Source organism: Spinacia oleracea, chromosome 2 (assembly GCF_020520425.1).
Source record: "Spinacia oleracea cultivar Varoflay chromosome 2, BTI_SOV_V1, whole genome shotgun sequence".
NCBI classification, from domain to species: Eukaryota; Viridiplantae; Streptophyta; class Magnoliopsida; order Caryophyllales; family Amaranthaceae; genus Spinacia; species Spinacia oleracea.
The window spans coordinates 97508667-97532452 of NC_079488.1; the positions used below are offsets into that span (position 1 = coordinate 97508667).

The window sequence follows — 23786 nt, forward strand, 5'->3', positions numbered from 1 at the left end:
AGTATGGAGGCTATTCGTTAATAAGTCGTAAAGTGTAATATTGTTTCAGTTTAATAGATGTATTTGCATAATTTGGATGTGTAAACCTTGCACCAAAATGATGATCCCCTTACGTTTATAGCCATTATAGGGATTAATTAGATCGTTGACTCATGATAAAGATATTAACATCAGTACTATTAATAAAAGGATGACCATCACTACCCAGAAATCAATTGTCATATTATATTGTCTTAAGTTCTCAACTCCTCGTAAATAAAATGGCAAAATGTTTGGAAATCCAGTCATAATCTATTTCTATTAATAAAATGCGACCATCACTTATATCTTAAAATAATATACATGATGATCATTATTTCCGGATAAAAGGGGTATATGAATACTTAAGTAATAAGTAAACCTCATTGATTTTATCATTCAGGTGTTCTTCAAAAAAACATTCAGGTGAAAACTTTTTGTTAAGAGGACAACTTTTGGGGTTTGTAAGGAGGGTGTTCTTTTCTTACTCGGTAAGAAGAACAGAGTTACTCCGTAGAATGATCGGCTTATTTTCATATAATCTGTCCAAATTTTCGTATGAAAGTTCAAGATTTGGTTGCCAAATGAGAGTGGAATATATGATTATCATTGAATATTGTAACCCAACAGATTTTGAATATGGTTCATTTCGACATTACAAATGCTATATACAATTCATATGCTATAGAGAAAACACTACTAGATCAAAGATTTTGCAGCTGAACAAGGTGAACATTATGTAACTTCATGGTCTTTCGACCTCGTTTCCTCTGCGTGCTATTCCTTTCCACAAAAAAGGGTCACACCAATAACTGATGTATAGCCACCAATCTTACACAAACTCATTTGTAGATCCATTCATTTGAACGAGCGCCAGACTCGTCCATGTCTATGAATATGCTAACAGCCTGCAGCAAACCCATAATTAGTTTGCTTTGTGTACAAAACTCAACTTTGTAGATTTATGTTCAAAAGTCCTTCCATATAATATTATAATATAGAGATCAATGAAGTCTTTGAGTTTATGTTGTTACCTTTCCAATCCGTGGCCGCTCCTTTGACTTTGCGAGGCTGCTTCTGATATGTGACACAGCGCCCCAACATCTCAAATTTGTAGCTACATCATCAAGCCTCAATATGTATTCCTCTTCGGTTAATGGGAATGATCTCTGAAATAATTGTACGCGAAGAAAATAAACCTTTTAACACATAAAAGATTTTTGTATAGTTTATGGGCAAGATAAGGCAACTATACAATACTAGAATTCTTTCGGAAAAACTGCAAGTTTCACGCCAGAAGAAACTAGTGCCATTGAAACCAACGGTCAAGCCAAAGGAACAACCATTGGAGATACCATCTGACTTGGTTCCAGTGTTCTCATTGAAGCATAAACAAGAAAAAATTGTTCTATGTTTAAGCCAAATCTAGCATTTTAATGAAATTAACCCCTTCTAGGTCATATACAGTCTGTAAGGATTTACCTGTAGAAAAGACTGAAAAACATGTAGCATAGTTGGGAATGATCATAATGTCTAGGAGTGAGTTTTAAAATCAACATCTTTCATCTTTCTGTACTGTTAATCATAAGCTAGGCCTGGGAAGACCTGATGAAAGGATGTTAAGCTTCGACATTTCATCCGTATATTCTTTCTCTACCTTCTACAGTCATTAGGATATGTGCCTTAAAGTTTAGACCAGATTAGAAATATCACTCCAGGGAACATCACTTCTTAAAAACTGTTGAGAAACGCGCTCTGACCCATGAAACATCACACGTGACCGAACTAAAAAGGGACCTCACACGTGAGGGGGAGCGTTGAAGCAAGCATTCCCAAACAACACATGTGAGTATCCCACGTTGATAAAAGATGAAAGATTTAATCACTTAATAAGGCTAAGGGGCTACTCCATGGTTTTATTGTGGGAAATGATTAAACAGGAATAGTAATAGAAAATGTGTTTTTGTTATTGATATATGTTTACAAAACATAACGTTATATTATATAGTAACTCATTATCTATTTAACTAATGGTTTACAATTGTTCTTTATGTCAACCATTCAATTAATAGCATAGCTATATATACTAAGTGTCAATTTTAACACTCCTCCTTACACTTAGTTCTGGCATCCCAAGCTTGAGTCTTAGTTCTTCTAATTTTTGTTTTGGTAATGCCTTTGTGAATATATCAGCGAGTTGCTCTTGTGTAGGGAAATACTCTAAATTTATTTCACCTTCTCTTTGTGACTCTCTCACAAAGTGATACTTGACTTTGAAGTGTTTGGTTCTTTTGTGACATACAGGATTTGACATGCTGTCACAACAAAGTAATTTTGTCGGAGTACATTTATCTTTGAGCACTTTCCTTAACCAAATTGCTTGATTCACAGCTGCACACGTGGCTATGTATTCTGCTTCAGTTGTTGATTGAGCAACATTATCTTGTTTTTGTGATTGCCATGAGAATATTCCACTTCCTAGAGTAAATGCAAAACCTGATGTACTTTTCATATCATTAATAGATCTACCCCAACCACTATCAGAGTACCCAACTAATTCCGAATTTTTAGTTGGTTTGTACCAGATACCTAATTCTTTAGTGCCTTTTAGGTATCTTAAAACTCTCTATGCAGCGGAATAGTGAAGTTGAGCGGAATAGTGAAATTGACTGGGTTTTGCATAAACCTTGATAAAAGACTTGCAGAAAACATAAGATCAGGTCTTGAAGCTATTAAATATAACAAGCATCCAACGATACCCCTATAAATGCAAGGATTAGCCTTTTCAGCTCCATCTTCTTAAGAAAGTTTTTCATTTAAAGCTAGTGGTGTTGAACTAACTTTGCACTTATCCATCTTGAATTTCTTTAGGATAGCTTATGCATACTTTCTGTGTTATAAATTTGCCTTTTTTTTTGCTTTACTTCTAAACCAAGAAAGAAGTTCACTAAGCCTATATCTGTTATTTCAAATTCTTGTTTCATATGCTTCTTGAAGTCGGCAATCATTGCTTCATTATTTCCCGTAATGATTAAATCATCAACATGTAGGGATAAAATCATCAAATCTGATTTTGTATGCTTTACATACAAAGTGGGTTCACTTGGACTTCTTTCAAATCCAAACTTCTGCAAATACTCATCAATTCTGTTGAAACAAGCCCGTATAGCGTTTTCTTAAGCTTATAAACTTGATTTTCTTTTCCTTCAATAACGAATTGTGATGGTTGTTCGACATATATCTCTTCTTGGAGATAGCCATTTAAGAATGCAGACTTTAAGGCAATTAAGATTCTTATTGTATCATGTCTCGCGACAGGAGCAAATGTCTTAGTGTAATCAGTACTATGTTGAGAGTATCCTTTTACAACGAGCCTTGCTTTGAACTTCTGAATTGAGCCATTTGGATTAAGTTTGGTTCTATAAACCCACTTGACTCCAACAACATCTTTATGTTTTGGTCTCTCTTTTGAGATCCCAAATACGATTTTTCTCAATCACTTTTAGCTCCCTCCTTCATCGCATTTCTCCACTCTTGATGTTTTGAAGCTTCAATATAGTTGTTAGGCTCATAAACAGCAAGATAACATGATTCAAACTGAACTTTGGTGACTTGAGTTGATGCATTATCTTTATATAAGTCAGCTACAAGTCGTTTACCTATTGGTCCTGTAGCGTTAAAGAATCCGGAGAAGATTCGACATTATTTGGAGTTCTAGGGGACCACCATATCCTGTGGAATTTCCTTATTGTTATTTTGCCCTTATGTTTCATTGTTCTCGAAAACATTCCAAGATATTCCAGGTTTCCTTTCCATTAGGAGTTCTCATCCACTTCCACATCTCTACTGATCGCCAACTTTCATGTCTTCAAATTTAAAAGACGATAACCTTTGGATTGCGAGTTGTATCCTAGAAAGATGCCACGTTCTGCCTTCTCTTGTAATTTCTCTTTTCTGCAGGAACATGTGCCAAATACCCTAAGGTGTTTTACAGTAGGTTCGTTTCTCTCGCTTGCCCATGCTTCACATGGTGTTTTATCCCTCACTGCGTTAGTTGGACATCTATTCAGAAGATACACGGCTGTATTAACAACCTCCGCCCAAAATCGTTTTGGCATTTTCTTCTCAAAAAGCATACATCGTGCCATTTCCATAACTGTTCTATTCTTACGTTCAGATACACCATTTTGTTGTGGTGTGTACCCAACCATAAGATGATGTGTAATGCCTTCATCGTCACAGAAGTTATCAAACACATTTGATGTGTATTCCTTACCTCTATCGGATCAAATTCTTTTCATTCTACATGCACTTTGATTTTCAACCATGGCTTTGGATTTCTTGAAAAGTAGTTGGTACTTCATAACGTTCTTTGAGAAAATATACCCATTGCATCCTTGTGAAATCATCTATAAATAGGATGAAATATTTGTTGTTCTCATCAATGGGTGTCCTCATAGGACCACATACATCAGTATGTACCAACTCAAGCTTCTCCTTTGCCCTCCATGCTTGATTATGTGGGAATGACTCTCTATGCATCTTCCCCACCTAGCACCCTTCACAAACCTGTTTTTCTAAGGTCACGAGTGGCAGATCTCTAAGCATATTTTTTTCTATGGAGAAGTTGTAAAGCATGAAAGTTATAGTGGCATAGCCTTTTGTGCCATAACCAAGAGTCATCATGCTCCATTCTATTTACCTCTCCTTTTGCGTTTTTCCATAAAAGAGGAAAACTCTTATTTTTCATTTGAACTTGGGCAATCTCTTTCCTTTGTTGATCATAGATGTTGCATGAGTTCCCCTCATAATTAATGGAGTATCCATTTTGCATCATCTGGGGAACACTCAACAAATTTGAAGAAAGATTAGAAACAAACAAGACATTTTTAATATAACGTGCTCCCTTCTTTGTTTGAACCGCTATTGGTCCTTTGCCATTTGCCTCTGTAATGGAGTCATCATCCATTCTAACAGGAGTGTACATGGAAGTATCAATGTCAATGAACATGCATCCATTTTTTGCCATGTGATTTGTGCAACCACTATCAATTAGCCACACGTCTTTGTTGGTTACTATTGAGGATTGACATGCAATAAATAATTGATATCCAAATATTCCACTTCCAGAAGCATTTGCTTTGCCTGCTGGTAAACCAACAATCTTTTTGTTCATGGCCAAACTTTTTGCAAATATTACACGGTATTTTGTCTTTAGTCGAGCAATTTTTCTCCATGTGGTTTGTTTTATTGCATACTCCACAAGGATAAAAATTTCCTTTTCGTCCTGTACCAGCTTTCTCTTTGGACATTGACTTATTCTTATAACTTTTTTGAAGTTTTGCGGTCTTTGTTTATTCTTTGCCTAAAAAGCACCCTCCGATGAACCTTCGTTTCTACCAGAGATCTTTTGTTCATGTGCTTGTAAAGACCCAAATAACTCGAGGAGATAATTTACCGAGATCTTTGGACTCTTCTATAGCAGTGACCATAAAATTGAATTTACTATCAAGACTGCAAAGAACTTTGTTAACAATCCTTTTATAGGAAATATCATCACCATCGACTCTCATTTGGTTTACTAGGTCTATGATTCTAGATGTGTAATCCTTCATTGATTCAGATTGCTTCATTTTTAAGTTCTCAAAGTCTCTTCGGAAATTTTGTAGTTTAATAGCTCTTACCTTTCCGAGCCATAAAAATCTTCTTGGAGAGTATCCCACGACTCCTTTGCCGAAGTAGTGTTTATGATTCGAGGAAAAATCGTCTCTCCAGTAGAAAAATGAAGATATGCAGTTGCTTTTGCATTCTTCGTGGTTTTCTCTTTTACTAAACTTTGTTGTTCATTAGTTAATTGTTGTCCAGTTAATGGTTCAGGAAGAATATATTCTTGTTCAACTATTTCCCATAAGTTTAGAGCAGTCAACAAAGCCTTCATTGATGAACTAGATGAAGCCTTTTAAAAATAAGCCTTCATTGATGCACCAAAAATCGTAATTTTCTCCTGTGAAAAGTGGTGCAGAAGGAATTGATGAACTAGATGAAGCCATGCTTCAATTTATTTATTTATTTTTTATTTTATTTTTTTTCTTTCTTTTTTTTTCTTTTTAGGCTAACAAAAAAGTAGGCCCGAAAGATCAAGACGGCTCTGATACCACCGGATGGTTTTATTGTGGGAAATGATTAAACAAGGAAAAATAATAATATTAGAAAATGTGTTTTTGTTATTTTGATACTCCGTATATGTTTACAAAACATAACGTTACATTATATAGTAACTCATTATCTATTTAACTAATGGTTTACAATTGTTCTGTATGTCAACCATTCAATTAATAGCATAGCTATATATAGTAAGTGTCAATTTTAACTGTTAAATACGGGTCTGTGTCGTACTCAAGAGAGAGAGTCCACTTAACAAGTCCAAAGGAGGTGCCACCTTAAAACCATATGGCAATAAGGTGAGTAGTCCCTTAGTCTTATTAAGTGATTAAATCTCTCATCTTTTATCAATGTGGGACACTCAAATGCGGTGTTTAGGAAGGCTTGCTTGAACACTCCCACGTGAGGTCCCTTTATAGTTCGGTCATGTGTGATGTTTCATGGACCAGAGCGCGTTTCTCGACACCCCCCTCAAGCCCTCACACGTGCCATTTTAATTTGGCCCAAAATATTATCGGTCTAAGCCTCTAAGGTCCAAGTCGTGGGACCGACTCTGATACCATGTTAAATACGGGTCTGGGCCGTACCCGTCATCAAGAGAGAGAGTCCATTTAACAAGTCCGAAAGAGGTTCCACCTTAAAACCATATGGAAATAAGGGGAGTAGCCCCTTAGCCTTATTAAGTGATTAAATCTCTCATCTTTTATCAATGTGGGACACACACATGTATTGTTTGGGAAGGTTTGCTTCAACAAAAACACATATCCTTTTTTTGTATTTATCGACAGCAATGTAACTAGCTCATCATTTCACCTCAAGTACCAGTGTCAGATCCGTAACACTTTGACACATACTTCATTTGGGGAGGACCTAAGTTAAACAACTTTTTCATAAAACAAAGTCCTAGTAACATAAATCATCATCCGTCATAACTTCAACTCATAAGGGGTTATTTACATCCAATCATTTCTCAACTTTTCCCTCCTTATCTTAGATGTGTAACTTCCCATCCTTTATCACTTGCCAGCAGACAGTAGAAAGCCTTCTATAAATTCCGACCTGATTACTAGGTCCATCGGTGTCAACTCGCACTTCTCGATTACCACCCCTGAAACTACAATCAACCAAACCAGCATTCACTTACTATTTATGGTTTAACCTACACATGTATCCACTTACTAAATTGTACATAACTCCCTTATTATTGCAGATTTTGATGCAAAGTCACCAGTTTCTTATCTCCATTCTCACCAAAGCCAAACCTTTATGTCTGCTAGATTGGGGAGATGGGATACACTATACAGTCTTCATCAGTCATCACAGCACAATTAACAGTGATGAACTTAACCGGACATGTCAAAATCAAGGCATCACAGATTCACACAACAAACCACGACTTTATAATAGTAGATATTACATTATCAATGAAAGCTTCACAAACAAAGATGCTGCATTTGAAAAGTCAAGGACATGCTTAGTTACGTACCTGCTCCCTGTACTTCCACATGACATTCATTGCAAGAAAGTTTTTCCCCATGAACTCCTGCACAATTATACAGAGATATAACATAAACATACAAAGTTTATATCTGAAACAAATAAGTTAAATAAACCCAAGAGAAGAATGCAATGCATCGACCCAAGGTGTCTGGCCCAACAAGTAGAGACAAGCTGATCACTTAGGCCAAGAGACAAGCACGATAAGAGTAATAAGCATGGGAGATCCAAACACTTAACCAGACATAATTAGGTTTAAAAAGACTATATAAATTCAGGAGAAGAGAACAGACCCTTCACAGAAAATTTAAAAAAAAAAACATATCTGGTTGCTCAGGAAAGTCGGTCTATAAAATTGAATTGAGTTAAGGGGGAAAAACGAAGAAAAAAAAGCAAAATAATCAGTCAAATTAGTAAAAGGAGAAATGTACCTTCTTTATGAGTTGTACATCATAGGACCTTCCATATTTGTTTCTTATAACAGCTGCAAGGTCCGCCCCACTGAACGTAGAGTCATCCACTCCAACAATTCGTTCCAAATTGTCCCTAACACTGTCACTACTTGCCTGTGAAGTGAAGTGAAGTGAAGTGAAGTAAACAAGGACATATAATTTAGCCACTTTAACATTATCGAACAAGAAAGGCCAATAGCAGTATATTCAACATGATCGGCTTTATGGTTGGGATCATAGAGAACAAAGCAGTACATACGGATGATTTGTTATTTCATAAAGACAGATTGAACATGCAGCCTTTATGTGCAGACAGATACCTTAACAAAATGAACATGGTTTGGCTATTGTTTGATTGATTTTCAACTAGCAGGTTGCATCGTCGTGGAAAACACACATCATAGTGCTCAATATCCATCAGTTTTCCAAAGGAGCAAATCATTTGTGCCCTTTTGGTCCATCATAAAAGAGAAAAAACAATTACCTGTTGGCCTTCTGACTTTGATGATTCCATGTCTGAGTTTTCATCTTCTGGCTCGATTGCATCATTCTTATTCACTGAGCTGGAACAAACAGCATGATGCTTACTAGCTCTATGACAATTATTTGTGTAGACAAGATCACGGCTTGGACAAAAGCTTGATTTATAAGGAACTACTGATCCTGTATAACCTTCTCTTCTGCCTTCACTAAATCTTCCAGTAAAACATTGTTGGGTCCCAGATGACCATATACTGGAATGGGTTGTCGCAATGCTCGTCATGCCTCTACACGAAGAACTTCCCACTGATCAAAAACGTTTTCTTAACATCTTCACAGTTGAAAATATAAATTCAATCCAACATAAAGCATCCATAAATATCAATTTATATGGATCGTGCTATATACATTTGTCCAAAACTAGGATTTGAGAGTAGAAGATGCTACCAAGTAAGGATATGGCCATATGGGGTTGCAACTTGCAAGCGACTCGGCGACGAATAAATTTAGGAAAACTATGGAAAAGTAACACAATAAATCTTTGAAAACCTCCCTGATTATATTTGCTTAATTTTGCTTTAAATTTGACGGAAAAACCTCAGGGAAACCTGAATAAATGTTGATTGATACATAATGCAATTGAACTTGTTCGTTTTCTACAAACAAAACAACGTAAATCACATTCTTTTCAATATTTTACCACTACACACCCAAACATATGGAAACTAGAAATTTCTAAATCGTCCTACTTGCCTAGGGTTTTCTTGAATTTTAGATTTTCAACGTATTTCCACGTTAAATCGGTTTCCATACACATTGATAAAGTTAAGTTCAAGTGTGGTGATTAGACAGGGTAGGGTTATTAGATGACTAGTCTTATATGCATGCGATGGATGCGTGCGAATATAAGAAACATATTTGTGTTGTTACATTTTAATCTGAAATAACATGTAAAAAATATAATATAAATGCGATGCGTGCAAATATAAAAAACAAATAATTTAGATAGAGTTGAACGCATATAAACAGATTGATTAAAATGGTAAGAATTTATTTAAGGAGTTAGATTAATTAAAATGCTTCTTTGAGCTCTTCCTATTGGGTAGGTTGTCAATTTGTCATTATATTCTCTATCCTATAAGTGTGTTGGGTATTTTAGTAATCTAAGGGAACACCAAAAGTGGATTTATTAAAATAACCCCAGCTCTTCACTTATATAATAGAGATTAGTTTTAAAAGGGCCAAAGCTGATTGATCAATGCGTTCAAGGGTTGCAGGGTTGATAACCGAGGGGGTCAATAACCTAGCAAGGAAAAAAATGGAAAAAGAGCCAATAGACAGTCAATGTAAATATTAATCTATTCGTATGTTTATTTTTACATAAATTCTTTTTTTAACCAAATACTACAATCGGGCTAAAATTCTTACCCTATAACGACCTTGTCCAATAATTATGAAAAGAAAAAACTTGTCCAATAAAAATCATGTCCACTAATGACCCTTTTCAATAAAAAAAATCTGTTTACATTAACCCTAACCTTTTACCCATTTGAGCTATATACCTGTCTAATAACCAGGTATAGTGATTAGTGGTCATTATACTGAAACATACAAGTGTTGTTCCTATTCCCTATATGTCATGTCAATTAGAAGAACCAAAGTCTAGTTTAGTTGGTAAAGCCTTTCAAGGTTGTATCAATAGTACTCAATACTTCAATTAGCAATATCAAAATTCAAAATTCAAAAACTCGTCAAAATTCAAAAATTCAAAACATGTACGAGTAAATAGTAAGGTTTCTTGAACTCTCTTACTGTAAATCCCTATAAAGAGCATAATTCATACAGTAGTATAATTAATTAATTAATTAATTAATTATCAAGCTTATTTGAACCTAATTAACAAGTTAACCTGCATAAGTAACACAAATTATATGATAAACAAAAAACAGGCAGATCATGAATCATCAGAAAAACTGCAAACTAGAGTATAATTGATTCGGGAAATTAATTGTGAATAATTAATTTTGCGTACCTGAAGAGAGGTGCTTAAGCGAGAAAAGACTGATTGAAGGAGAGAGAAAGAGAGGGAAGAAAAGGAGAGCCTCATATTATTATTTTTTATTTTCTTTCTGCGTGGAAAATTAGGAAGACGGTTCGTCGACCGTTGATCATGATTTTGGAGGGAGGGCGTATGAAGAATTTTGGTCCGTGGGGCAATTACATTACGTGGATGCTACGAAACCCAATAGATTTTACTGAGCTTTAGTCAATTTTCACGATTGGCGAGTCAAAGGGGTATTTTCGTAAATAAAGTGTTAAAATATATAATCTATGTATTTAAATATACAATCTTTCTTATATTAAAATTATTTTTTTTATTTTTATTTTTTAAAAATATGAAATATATTGTACACAGCCATTTTTAGATTGTATATTTTTTCATTATAATTACGAGAATTCCACTTGATTATAATGAAAAAATATACTATCTAAGAATGAGATTGTATATTATAATGAAAAAATATACAATCTAAAAATATGAAATTCTCTCGAAGAGTAATGAGCTTATTTTTTCATTATAATTACGAAAATTCCACTTGTCTTTCCCATTCTTCTTCTTACTTTTCTTTCTTTTTTCCTTCATTTCAATCCGCCTCATACTTTTTTTTTCACTTCTCTTTCTTCCAAGTTTCCAATCTCCGTCTCGTCCGTCCCACCCGCCCTTTCATTGTTCTATATTCTCTTTGCCTAATATTATTTTCCCTTCTTCCAATCATCAGATTTCTCATCTTTTTCAATCAAATTTCATAGATCAAACGTCGTCGTCGTCATCATCATTATTTTGAAATAATATATCACAAGTAATACAATATAAAACTAGAATATAGTCCATATATTAGGTAATCCTATGGGAAAACCAAGTAAAATGTTAGAAATTGGGATTCATATAATTGAATTACTTTCACTTTTTGAGTTCATCCAAATCTATGATTCATATAAGATGACAAAGTTGTAGCCTTCGGGAGCATAATCCTCTTCCAAATGACATACATTTGTAACAGCACAAAAGGAACATCCATATCCATATAAATAATAAGCTCATTACTCTTAGAAAATTAAGATTACAACTTAGTAAAACTGTCCATGTTCTTCATTCGCACTGATTCTAATTTTCAACAGTTTTGCTTGGGTGAGCCTTGTTGGGTGTGTAATTGTTCACATAAACGCTAAAATTAATACACGTATGGCATATTGGCTAGTGTTTGCTCTTATACTCTGCATCTGCGATTAGATCCAAGGCTTGCATTCCTTCACTTCAGGCATACAAAAGTCATAGTTCCCATGTACACGCCGGATTACCATTTCATATCACACAAAATTACCCAGGTTCACCACAGAAGACATTTTGCATATGTAGGGGGGATAATTCACCAAAAAACTAGAGCTCAAGCCTACTCAACAAGATTTCCATCATATTTCTGCTCACACCTGCCAGTCGATGGGCAACTCCCCATTCTGCTCCAGAATCTGATTTGTACGTGAAAAATGCCTGTTCGGTAGTTGGAAATAGCAAACCATTAGTCCAGATTTTTTTCCCCTTTCGCCAATCTAGTATATTATATCTACTTCATTTGTTAAAAAGAGTTAGAAACAGGAAAGTTGATGATGATGCAAGCATCAATTAGTGATCTGAAGACTGGAATCATAGTAATTAACCTAGATAGCCATACGAAGGCACATTTTTTCATGTAAAATGCAGCAATTTAACAAAATAGTACTACGGATTATTAGATACCTGCATCCAAAGAAACCTCTGTGGGCAGAAAGACCAGAAGGGTGAGCTGATTTGAGAATATGGTGCTTAGACTCATCAATTAACCTGTACAACATCATCACGATTAATGTTGTAACAAACGGAAAAAAGGTTTCTCCAAGTTCTTCAATTTCATTTTCTGGGTTTCTCCAACATAACTATAAAGCAAAAAGTAGTAATCTGCTTCAAGGACGCTTTAAGTAGTCAAACTTCTACAGAGAAAAAAGAGTCAAGTAGAATCAAAAACCAAAAGCAGATAGCCAATATGAAGAAAGACACATGACACTATTCACAGAAGAAGCACATATTAACAATTAAAGCACGGAGAAGAATCAAATCAAAGTTAATCTCGTTTACACTTTGCTGAGGAATGCAGTTTACGCCGAAAGCAAATCCCCACTAACACGTAATCTCAACACAGCTGCACTAGTTATTTGATAACGTGTAGACATATTCACGTTGTGAGTCGCATGACTTGTGCAAAGATCTATTCTAGACAGTGAAGTGCTAGGAAACAAACCTGACTTTCTCTTGAGCACAATTTCCCCAAAGGATAAATACAACGCCTTTCCTCTTTTCAGAAATATTTCGTATTACAGCATCAGTCAACTGTTCCCAGCCTTTCTTAGCATGAGAGTTAGCTTGATGATTCCTGACTAAGCAGAGTAGAAACCAAAAAACAATAGTCAGAAATATGTGGATAAAATGAAAGGTTCAATATTGAAGTTCAAGATTACAAGAATTATTAGTTTCGTTTCTATATTTGAGGTGTCTCCCACTCTCTCTAACTCACGTAACTTATATTGAATAGTTTATAAGACAATAACCAATTGATATGTGAATATGGTCAGGACGACAAGACAATGATGTTTAAAAATGACTGGTCTGCAAATAAGTTTTATGTCATAAAGAAAAGATCCCCCCGATATACCTTCTTTTAGAATTTGTGGAGTAATATAAAATATAATATTGGGTGAGGTTATCCATAGTTGTTAGTAATAGTATTACCGAATACAGAGATCAACTAAGTTTATCCCTTGGGATATCAGTTAATGACTTGTAACCTAACAGATTAATTTGTACCAAGGTGTCATTATCTACTCTGGGGGTCGGATGCATAATGCAAGTTCCAGGGCTTGACCGCTTGACCACAGTTAGCAGGCACAAGCAAGCGAATTCATCCGGGAAATTAGCAGGACTTTAAACATGAGTGTCAAAGTTGAATACATCAAGGCAGCAAATAAATGAATAAAAGTTTAATTAGCATAACTTCATAAAGCCTAACACGAAGGCTGAATCCTCATTGGCTTAACTGCAGATAAAGGCAACAACTAAGTGTGAAGGCTTTGATTTTTCATAGCGCCAAGTTCAATTTGCATCATTTCCTCATGTTGAACACCAACCACTTATACTGGATGTTACCTAATCATAACTAGGGCCGTCATAACTCCTCTAGCAGATATCAGGTTCAATAGTGGTATAACACACAGTAGAAGCTCCCTGCTATTTAGAAACTCCTTATTGCAATTTCTATTAAGATACTTAAAAAGAGAACCGCGGAAGCTCAATACTGATACTCTGATAGAGCCTAGTACTTTTACCCCTCTTCTGGTCATTCCTCTCAGTTGCATCATCTCAGGAACCAAATGTCAGAATATAAAATTAAAAAACAGTGTCCACCAGTTGATATAATTTGCTACTCTACTGAGAACAATAATAGTGGGATTATACCTGGTATATAATGTTTTATCGCCAGCAATAAGGTGGGAGAATTTTACTAGTGTCCATTCTTGTGCATCATTTAACATCCACTATTTAACATCTTGCCACATAACTTTAAGATCATCAATTTTTGCATTTTTTCCCTTTTATGATGAACACTCTCTCTTTACAAAGCAGAGGGAGACTTGTTTTCAAATGTGAAAAGACACCTTGCAGAAGATGCTTACAGAAATTGATCAGGAAAGTAGAAAAATATTTTTTAAACAAAACGGTTGAAACAAGATGCAATCGAATAATTTGCTGAAATGGAGAAGCTAGTACAAAAATAATACTTTGGTGAACAAGGCATCATACCCGTGAGGACTGTGTTGAGCAGCAAAACACCCTGCAGATTCATAACAACTTCCCTCAAAACCTTTTTTAAGAGTGTGTTAACTGCTAAGTATCTTATTTGCAATTTTCAAGATTTTACACTAACAGAAATAATGAATGGCTGATCTACATATTATCAATCTTTGCAGTACAAATGAATAGAAAAGAAATATGATAGACAGATTCATAGCAGGTGAAATCAAGATTTCAGATGAAAAATGGTTGGTATGAGAGGTATGTATAGAAAAGGCAGGCCAAGTTTAATAAGGTCATTTTTTTAAGAACAGGAGAAGCAACGAATTCATAAGAATTAGAAGCAAAGAGACACTTCAAATATGAAATGCAAGAGAGACATAAACCGGTATACATGTCAGAACTATCACCTGTACAGCCCATCTCTCCAAATTTCCATGAGATGGAATGGAGCATCCAAGATCCTGTTTGAGTTCCTTGAATATATTTCCAAGACTGGAAGGGATCTTGATGCCCTTAGGTACTGAGAAAGATAGACCCATTGCCTGTCCTGGTCCATGATATGGATCCTGACAAAAAAATATCTTCAGAGGTTCATCTTTTAATGTTATCTTACAAGAACGTTATACAGATCATAAAGTCACACAGTTCAGAGTATGAAACCGAATGGGGAGATAAAAATAGAATCTGCAAAGAAAAATACGCTTTAGGACAGAACAAGCTTAAATCTAGAAAAATTGAAGTTCAAAGATGGGTGAATTAGCATTATAGCAAATTAGCAACTGTATTTTGTGACATTCGAGCACGTAATCCTACTCGTTCAAAGCTGAGAGGTAAACTACAAAGTATGCATAAGAAATCATCTCCCTAGATCAATTGGCAAGTTGAATTGCGGTACCACTTATGGTAGTAGCACACCATGAATCCCGCAGTGACAGGTACAACTACATTCTCGAGAAAGTTGATCATCAGACTGACAGGTGAAAAAAACAACCGAGAAAAGGTTTAAGTATTAAAGTATATACTAAAGAGCCAACAGAATCTCTACTAAAATTATCCAAATGAAGTATGTAAGTTCATATGTTCCATACAGATAATTTTGGCATACCAAGCAAAGTTCTTGCTTCTTTTACATGGAATAGGATACCTGCTCCAAAAACAAAGGTCTCACTATCTCTGAAGTGCAGCATACCTAACGTCATTTATATGAAGCAAAGTGAAAAATCCCAAGACAGGGAACATATAAGAGAAATGGATGTGAAAGCTGAAACTGCTTCGGGCCAAGTATGATAAGAAGACATTTGTCATAAGTCAGTAGCTGAAAAATTATTATAGAGAGTCTTAGCATCTGCTCTTTAGGGATAATGCAAAGACTTGAGAAGAACTACTCAACATAAGCAATAAATTATACAGATTGGTCAACACTCAACAGTGACGGGATACCTGCCCAAGGATGACAGCCTTAACCTTGTCAAACGATGTCGAGTTGAGAGCGTTGAAGATCAAGTTTGGAGGTGGATAAATGGGAACTTTGCCGCCACAAATTTCTGCCTCGACAAATTTGCATAGACTCTTAGCATAAGGCTTTTCAAACTCCTCTGAGAGTGCCACCAACCATGATTCCTCCACAAGGAGCTCCTTTAGCTTCACGTAGCCATTACCCCCTTCAGCTGATATATTTACATGAACATCTTTTTTATCAATCCAGATTATCAGAATAAACCTCAAATTCTGGTTTTATTTAGGTTATAAAGAGCATGTAGACGGGATTCAATCTTAGGTCTTGGTTACCACCCCTGAAACTACAATCAACCAAACTAGCAATTCACTTACTATTTATGGTTTAACCTACACATGTATCCACTTACTAAATTGTACATAACTCCCTTATTGTTGCAATTTTTGATGCAAAGTTACCAGTTGCTTATCTCCATTCTCACCAAAGGCAAACCTTTATGTAAAAAGACAAGCTTTAGGACATTAAAACTTTAAAACAGGGTAAAATGAGTATTTTCCTTCTCCTAGTACAAGCCAACCTTCTATTTTGAACATTCAAATTTACTTTTTGGACACTACACTAATCAAAAGTTACACCTACATTGTTCTCTAACTTCTAAGCTCATGCATCAAAAATTTCAATTTTCTTACTACATCGGTACATCACTACATCTCAACATAACAAGTCACATTAGTGATTAATTTAAGACATGTGTTAAACTTTCGTCAACTTCATCCAATTATCAATCAAATAATGATCTTGCAATATCATCTCTTCAACTAAAATGTAGAAAGCATACTAAAAAAACACAATTCTCGACAAATGCATACCCAAAATTAGTACTATCTTTCAACTTTCAAGCACCAAAATCAAATGTGACCAAATAATATTGAAATTAGAATATATATTTATATATAGAGAGAGAGAGAACTTTTTCTGAACATTTTCAGAACAAAGCATGTCGAAAAAGAGATAAACCTTTAGAATTCTGAACTTTATCAGAACAAATTCGGAGATTCAATTTAGACAAAGCTAGGGATTTGTTAAACTCCATTCTGAATTTCTGGTCAGCAGTGAGGAGGCCAGTATCATCGCTAGGGTTTCCGCTGCCGCAATCGCCATTGTCGGAATTCAAAAGCGAAAGAGGAGGAAGTGGAGCAGCGGAGACGCCATTATCGGTGGTCTTACGGCGTTTGGGATTGGTTTGGGGGAAGAAATCGATTAGGGTTTTAGAGGAGGAAGAAGGTGCCATGTTAATGGTGTTGTTGGGGAAGTAGCGATAAAAATAATGGCGGGAAAAGGAGGAGTATGAGAGAGAAAATGAGGGTTTACTGATTATTGCTGTTGGGAAGTGAATTATTCCAGGAATTTTCATCGTTTTAGAAGACGATGGATCAAAATCTGGCGCTCGAATGTTTTTTCCTCTCTTTTGGCGCTTAAATTTTTTTTGTTTTGTTTGGGGTTTATTGCAAGTTAAGTCGTTCGTCACTCTTTTATTTGCCTCTCTTATAACGTACTCCCTCCGTCTCGAAATACTTGACTTGTTTTTCTTATCGGGTCGTCCCTTAATACTTGACCTGTTTCTAAAAATAGAAATATTCTAACAATATTATATTATTTCTCACTCCACCCCTATTAACCCACCTACCCCCTACTCCATACAAAAAATAATTAAAAATTCAACCCCTACTCTCCCCCAACCCCACCTCTTAACCCAACTCCCACTAACTACATTAAAATAATACCCCACTATCAACTACTACCTATTAAATTAAATAAGTCAATTCAAGTCTCTTAAACTCTGTGCTGGTCAAACCGGGTCGAGTATTCCGGGACGGAGGGAGTAATAAACAATTATTAAAATAAAAACTTAATTATGGTATGTCAAATATGTTGTTGACATGCATTAGTAAACATTATATAGTATGCAAATATGCATTACTAAACATGATTTATTATGCCGCAATAAATTGTACAAGAGTATATGTATAATATGCTGTAAAAAAAGGGTATAATTATAAAACCTCATGAAGTTTACTAACCATCAATATATGAATAGTTGAAGGCACAAATATTTAATTAGCAAACTACATTACTTTTATTCTCTAATACTTTTTTATAGGATAATAGGAATACGATTAAAATTAATTACCCATTGGTATAGGAATGTTTATTATGTATTTATTCTTTATTGAGCTTATTAATAACATATACGTATAGGAATATACGAACTAAATATTTCAATAAGTTATACTTCGTACGTGTTACTATTGTACTATAAAGTAAAGATACTTAATTGTTCAACTTAATATGCTTGGCATATATAGTGGAGAAATTATCACTCTCATACATCACTTAAGACATAAACTAAGGACAATATGTAACACCCTAATGATTCCTTGCTTTTATAAAACCATTTTCCAACTTAAAATAAAGGAATTACTAAAGTATTACCGCCACCGTGATAACGGTTAAAGCTATTACCGGAATTACGCAGCGGAATTAAATGTCAACTAACTTTAAAAACATAATTAATGAAATATTGAGGCCTCCTACAATTTGGAACCATAATGGCCCAAAACCCAAAGTATAAATAATTCAAACATTTCAAACATAAATAAAGTAAAGTTAAATAGTTCGACATACGAAAACATGCAACTCTCTCGATCATCCCAAGCCACATGATTCCGATCTACCAACCTGCTATTTTATTCTACTCCCCATCCATGCAAGTGCAAATGATAGATCATCATAGGGTCATTAAGGCAAAGGCCATGACCAAAACACACAAAGCACGTAGTCAGCAAAAGCTGAGTACTTACAAGAATAGAGTGAAATGAAACTAAAACATGCATCACTCACTAAGTACTAATCAACATGCAAAAGCCATATAATAATTAACAACCAATCATGAATACAAGACTCGACACTTGACTCGACTCTTTACTCACAATTTAATTATAATAAGCTTCGAACGGGCCAAAAGAATAATCCACAAAGGGAAAAGGTGATGGGAGCCAACCATACACCAAATATATATAATAATAAAATCGGGTCATACCGAGTGTCGGGCCATACCGAGTGTCGGGCCATACCGACGGAATTCCTGCGCATAATATAAATGAAACAACATCTTGTATCATTAGTAGGAGTACGAGCTTTCCGGCAAGACTCCCCCCATTGTTCATACTCAAGGTATATACGTTTTGAGAGTTTTGAAGCTTGTTCTGGTTGCACTTTACGTTTATTAATATTTTACTAAAGGCGAACTCAAGACTCACCAACATGCACACATACAATTAATAAACAATCAACCAAAACAATCTTATTTTAAATGTTTTAGGACTTGTGATCAACAAGGAAAGACACTTGTGATATTACTACCATGTTCCTCCTCACCAAGGTGAGACTCCACATCATGCACATTAACATGAGGGTTGTGCCCTTCCACGACAAATCCTAATTCATTTCATACATAATATTCCTAACTGAACCCTACATGTGCGGTGGCTTACGTGAGCTAACCCTTCACATGTGGTAAAATAAATAGTACAACGAAGTACGAATAATTGGCTCAAAATATGCTAGACATCCCGTACAATAGCATACAAATAAATAACGGATATTTCATGAAATGCCCTCGAGTTTTTCCATAATTCACCAAACGCCCATCAAGTTTCGATAATTCATAAAATACCCCTCACAATTCGTACAAATACCCAACATACCCTTACTAATAACGGACCGTTAGTCTGCCGTTAGCCAAGTTTTCAATTCACCCAAATGCCCCTATTCTGAAACTTATTTCACCAAATGCCCCTATTGTGAAACTTATTTCACCAAATGCCCCAAACTTAAATATAGCTATTTTGATGTTTCAGCGACTAGTTTTTGTGTTTGAAAGGTAGCTGTTGGTCACGGTTGACTATAAAAGCCCCTTTCCTGAATGGTTCTTGTAAGTTAGATGTTATTTTGATTTGCTTTGCTAATTTCATAAGATTTTTGTCATGAGTTTTCTTTCAAAATCATCATCCACACCCAATGAGTCCACATATATTAGAGTACCTACCAATTTTTGTTATTGTGGTAGGAAATTTGTCATTCGAAGCTTTGATACAACACTCAATCCACAAAGGTTGTACTACAAGTCTGATCCTTGAAACAATCATAGATGGTGAAAGGGAGTAGTTGAGCAAAAAAAACAAGGGGCAACAACACGAAGGACAATGCGGGGGAAGCTTAGACGAAGGAGAAAGTATTGAAAACAGGCGAAACAGTAAGATGCAAGAAGAATTGAAGCAAATGAAGAAGAAGCTAAAACAACAACAACAAAAAGTAGTCAAAGTTGTAATACAAATGGGGATATTGATGTTTGTAATTTTACTGTTTGTAATCATGAAGTAAACACAAGTAATGAGAAACAAATTCACATTTCATAAATAATTGATGTTGCATAATCTGCACAAAATACCAAACTGGGAAGCATTTCTGTTTTTAGCTTCACTTACAAAACATCTTTGCACCAACTACATTTAATGTTATTTTCTACTCAATGAATATGTGCAAGATCAAAACAGATGTGCAAAAAACTACCCCAAAAAGCATTAGCAGCTATCCAAAAGAGCTTGTGGAACGCCACTTCAACCTCCATTCCTACCACAATAACAAAATTTGTTAGGTACCCTAATATATGTGGACTCATTGGGTGTGGAAGATGATTTTGATAGAAAACTCATGACACAAATCTTATGAAATTAGCAAAGTAAAGTAAAATAACATCTAAAATACAAGAACCATTCAGTAAAGGGGTTTTTATAGCCAACCATGACCAAGAACCAATTTTCAAACACAAAAACTAGCCGTCGGAACATCAGAATAGCTATATTTAAATCTGGGGCATTTGGTAAAATAAGTTTCCTAATAGGGGCATTTGGTGAAATAAGTTTCAGAATAGGGGCATTTGGGTGAATTGGAAACTTGGCTAACGGCAGACTAACTGCCCGTTATTAGTAAGGGTATGTTGGGTATTTGTACGAATTGTGAGGGGTATTTTATGAATTATTGAAACTTGATGGGCGTTTGGTGAATTATGGCAAAACTCGAGGGCATTTCATGAAATTTCCGAATAAATAATCCATCCCTTGCATGTGAAATAAACCATACATGCATAAATATTGAACAACATGATTGACAATGAAATCCATACTCATAATAATTCCAACATGCTTGTTCAACAATTAATCCAATAATTCCAACGTCACAAATCACATGCTCGTTCACCAAAATAAACATGATTCCACATAATGTAATTCACATCATCAACAATCATGTAATGTCATTGACAAAAGGTGTGGTCGCCCTAGACTTGTACGTACCTTGAATACCTAAGCGTAGGGGCCACTTTGCAATAACGAGCACTCAACTAGAAACCACCTCCTATCATCAAAATAATGAAACTTAAATTATTTCCATGTTCATTAAATTTCCAGCAACTTTATAAAATTTAAAACCTCCTTTAAACTTTATAATTCAATCGTTTTTCAAAAATAAAATCGTCTCAATTTGCAACATCAATCCCTAGTACAAAAACATATATTTTTCCGCCTTTAAAATCAATAAAAATCGACACTTTAAACCTTTATTCAAATCTGAAAATATAATTGATTATCATAATTAAAATCATCACCTAATTATGCTAATCAATTGACTCATTAGGTCTAGGTTAAAACCCTAACTTGAAAATCCCAATAACACTAGTTTATTATCATAAAAATCAATGATTTATTCAATAAACAAATCTGAAAATTCATCCTTTAATAATTAAAACAAACCTAACGAATCACAACACGCAAATCCTCAAACCACGGTATTCATAACCGGTTCCCATCATTTTAATTACTCAAAACAATATTAATATAATAATTTAAAATACGGAATTTAAATAGAATAGGTAAGGAAGAAGAGAATTATACCAATCCGGCCTATAGCACGGAACAACCACGAATTTAAAGTGATTGGGCGAAAAATTGAACAAGAACGAACACGAACAACATACGAACAACACCGCACACACACACGCACGACTTGTGTGCGGGTGCGCGCAGCGTCGAAGGGGCGAGGCAGCAGCAGCAGGCGCGAGCAAGAGGGGGACGCGCACGTTGGGGCGCGAAGGAGAGAGCGAGAGGGCGAGAGTGTGGGTGCAGCGCTGTGCGCGAGGGAACGAGCGAGAGAGAGCGAGGGTGTGGGTGTGCGATGCACACGAAGCAACAACACAGCAGCACAACACCAGCAGCTATGCGTGCTGGCTGGGCGGGCTGCGAGAGAAAAAGGGAGGGCGAGAGTGTGTGTGGGCGAGAGGCGGGCGAGCACGAGGGCTCGAGGGCACGAGGCCGTGCGGGTGCCGAGCAAAGAGAGAGGAGAGGGAGTTGGAGTGAGGGGCAAGAAAAACAAAAGAGGGTTTATGAATTTTAGGGGCTCATTTAATGATGGGGGAGTCCTATTTATAGGCTCCCTAATCCCTTGATGGGCTAGGCTTAGGAGATTTGAGTTGGGCTTAGGAAATAAATGATTTGGGCTAGCTTAGGATTTAAAATAAACTCTTTTGATTGGGCTCGTTTAATAAAACGAATTGGACTTTTTATTTAAAACCCGAAGCTTTAAAAATCATTTGCAACTCATTTAATTTCCCGACTCAAGAATTAAATTCGTTTCGTAATTAATTAAAATAATAAATATTTTAATTAATTAAAATACATTAAATAAAATGCATTTAAATATTATTTAAATGTTAATAAATCGTAAAATGCTTTATAAATATAATAAAATATACTTATAATTATTATAAAAATACGAGGTATTACACAATAGTATGTCAATGACACCTTGATTAAGTTGGTAATACCATGAAATAGAAAATTAAAATAAAAGATTTTCACTATATATGTAGCATTTTCAATACCATTAGGTCACTATGTACTATAAAAAAGGGTGACTGTGTAGAATCTCCCTTGATATTTTTACATTAGTTTATAATTTTTTTGTATGTCAAATTAATATTTTAGTTTATTACTTCGTATATACCAGGGGGGCAGGATACAAGTTCTTGTAAATAATATTTGCTCTTAATATTTCTAACCTTTTAGCCGAGAAAAAGTATGTAATATTTCTACTTTTTAGTGTGCAGAAAAACGGTGGAAACTATTCATTATGTTTTGTTGAAGCTCATTTGCTTAATGTTACTGCAATTAATTCTTACATTTATGTAAAAGTATAAATTATGAAGAATTTTAGAATTCCCTTTTAAAAGATTCTTATAATTACGTATAAATTAATTAATATGTTATGTTTCCCTCAAACTACAAATTTGACTACATGCACGGTGCTACAAGTGTCGCTCTTTTATTTGTTTATCTTATTATATATAAAAAAATATTATACATAAATTAATTAATAGATACATTATTGTCAGATTAGGCTGACTGCATTTCATGCTAACAATGACTTAGCAATATGAAAATTCCATGAAATACATCAATGTTTTACGTAGTCAATCTCATGCCTAATATGTCGAGTCCATTATCCACTGCCATCCCTAGTTTAATCCCAGGAAACCCAAAAAAATGAGAGAGTTTTTCAAATTCTAAAGAGAGAAACGAGATAAACAAAGTGAAGAAACGAGGGAAGGAAGTTGAAGAAATGAAGGAGAAAGAGAGAGATACGGGTGCATCGTGCATATGGGTGGGTGGGGGGAATATATGGGGGGACAATTAATGTTCCCCATAAAACCCCAACTCCCCAT

The 23786-nt window shown here is 35.2% G+C and overlaps 2 protein-coding genes across 3 annotated transcripts; both read right to left on the reverse strand.

The window, feature by feature from the left end:
* Window positions 1–603: 603 nt before the first annotated feature.
* LOC110802923 (uncharacterized) lies at window positions 604–10796 on the reverse strand. 2 transcript variants are annotated; one of them, XM_022008373.2, is made up of 6 exons: window positions 10642–10796; window positions 8614–8896; window positions 8109–8243; window positions 7667–7723; window positions 1053–1187; window positions 604–926 (listed from the first exon to the last, which is right to left on the reverse strand). In XM_022008373.2, exons 2-6 carry the CDS (start codon window positions 8890–8892, stop codon window positions 861–863), a joined length of 672 nt encoding a protein of 223 aa, XP_021864065.1. In that variant the 5' UTR covers window positions 8893–8896; window positions 10642–10796; the 3' UTR covers window positions 604–860. The 2 variants fall into 2 exon arrangements, with proteins under 2 accessions (XP_021864065.1, XP_021864066.1); XM_022008374.2 differs by having other exon boundaries at window positions 8614–8915; window positions 10642–10791.
* Window positions 10797–11690: 894 nt separating this feature from the next.
* LOC110802953 (uracil-DNA glycosylase, mitochondrial) lies at window positions 11691–17449 on the reverse strand. The gene is made up of 7 exons (XM_022008413.2): window positions 16967–17449; window positions 15934–16160; window positions 14901–15059; window positions 14500–14530; window positions 12944–13079; window positions 12406–12489; window positions 11691–12159 (listed from the first exon to the last, which is right to left on the reverse strand). The coding sequence occupies exons 1-7, from the start codon at window positions 17361–17363 to the stop codon at window positions 12093–12095; spliced, it is 1101 nt and encodes a 366-aa protein (XP_021864105.1). The 5' UTR covers window positions 17364–17449; the 3' UTR covers window positions 11691–12092.
* Between the last annotated feature and the right edge of the window lie 6337 nt (window positions 17450–23786).

What these genes read in the sequence shown, in the direction of transcription:
- LOC110802923 (XM_022008373.2), bottom strand. Translation starts at nt 8,892, where the DNA reads ATGACGAGCATTGCGACAACCCATTCCAGTATATGGTCATCTGGGACC. An exon ending in CAAAGTCAGAAGGCCAACAG is followed by an intron (nt 8,244 to 8,613) that starts GTAATTGTTTTT and finishes TTCACTTCACAG; the next exon opens with GCAAGTAGTGACAGTGTTAG. An exon ending in AGCGGCCACGGATTGGAAAG is followed by an intron (nt 927 to 1,052) that starts GTAACAACATAA and finishes GGTTTGCTGCAG; the next exon opens with GCTGTTAGCATATTCATAGA.
- LOC110802953 (XM_022008413.2), bottom strand. Translation starts at nt 17,363, where the DNA reads ATGAAAATTCCTGGAATAATTCACTTCCCAACAGCAATAATCAGTAAA. An exon ending in TAAAGTTCAGAATTCTAAAG is followed by an intron (nt 16,161 to 16,966) that starts GTTTATCTCTTT and finishes TAAATATATCAG; the next exon opens with CTGAAGGGGGTAATGGCTAC. An exon ending in TGTGCTCAAGAGAAAGTCAG is followed by an intron (nt 12,490 to 12,943) that starts GTTTGTTTCCTA and finishes GATGTTGTACAG; the next exon opens with GTTAATTGATGAGTCTAAGC.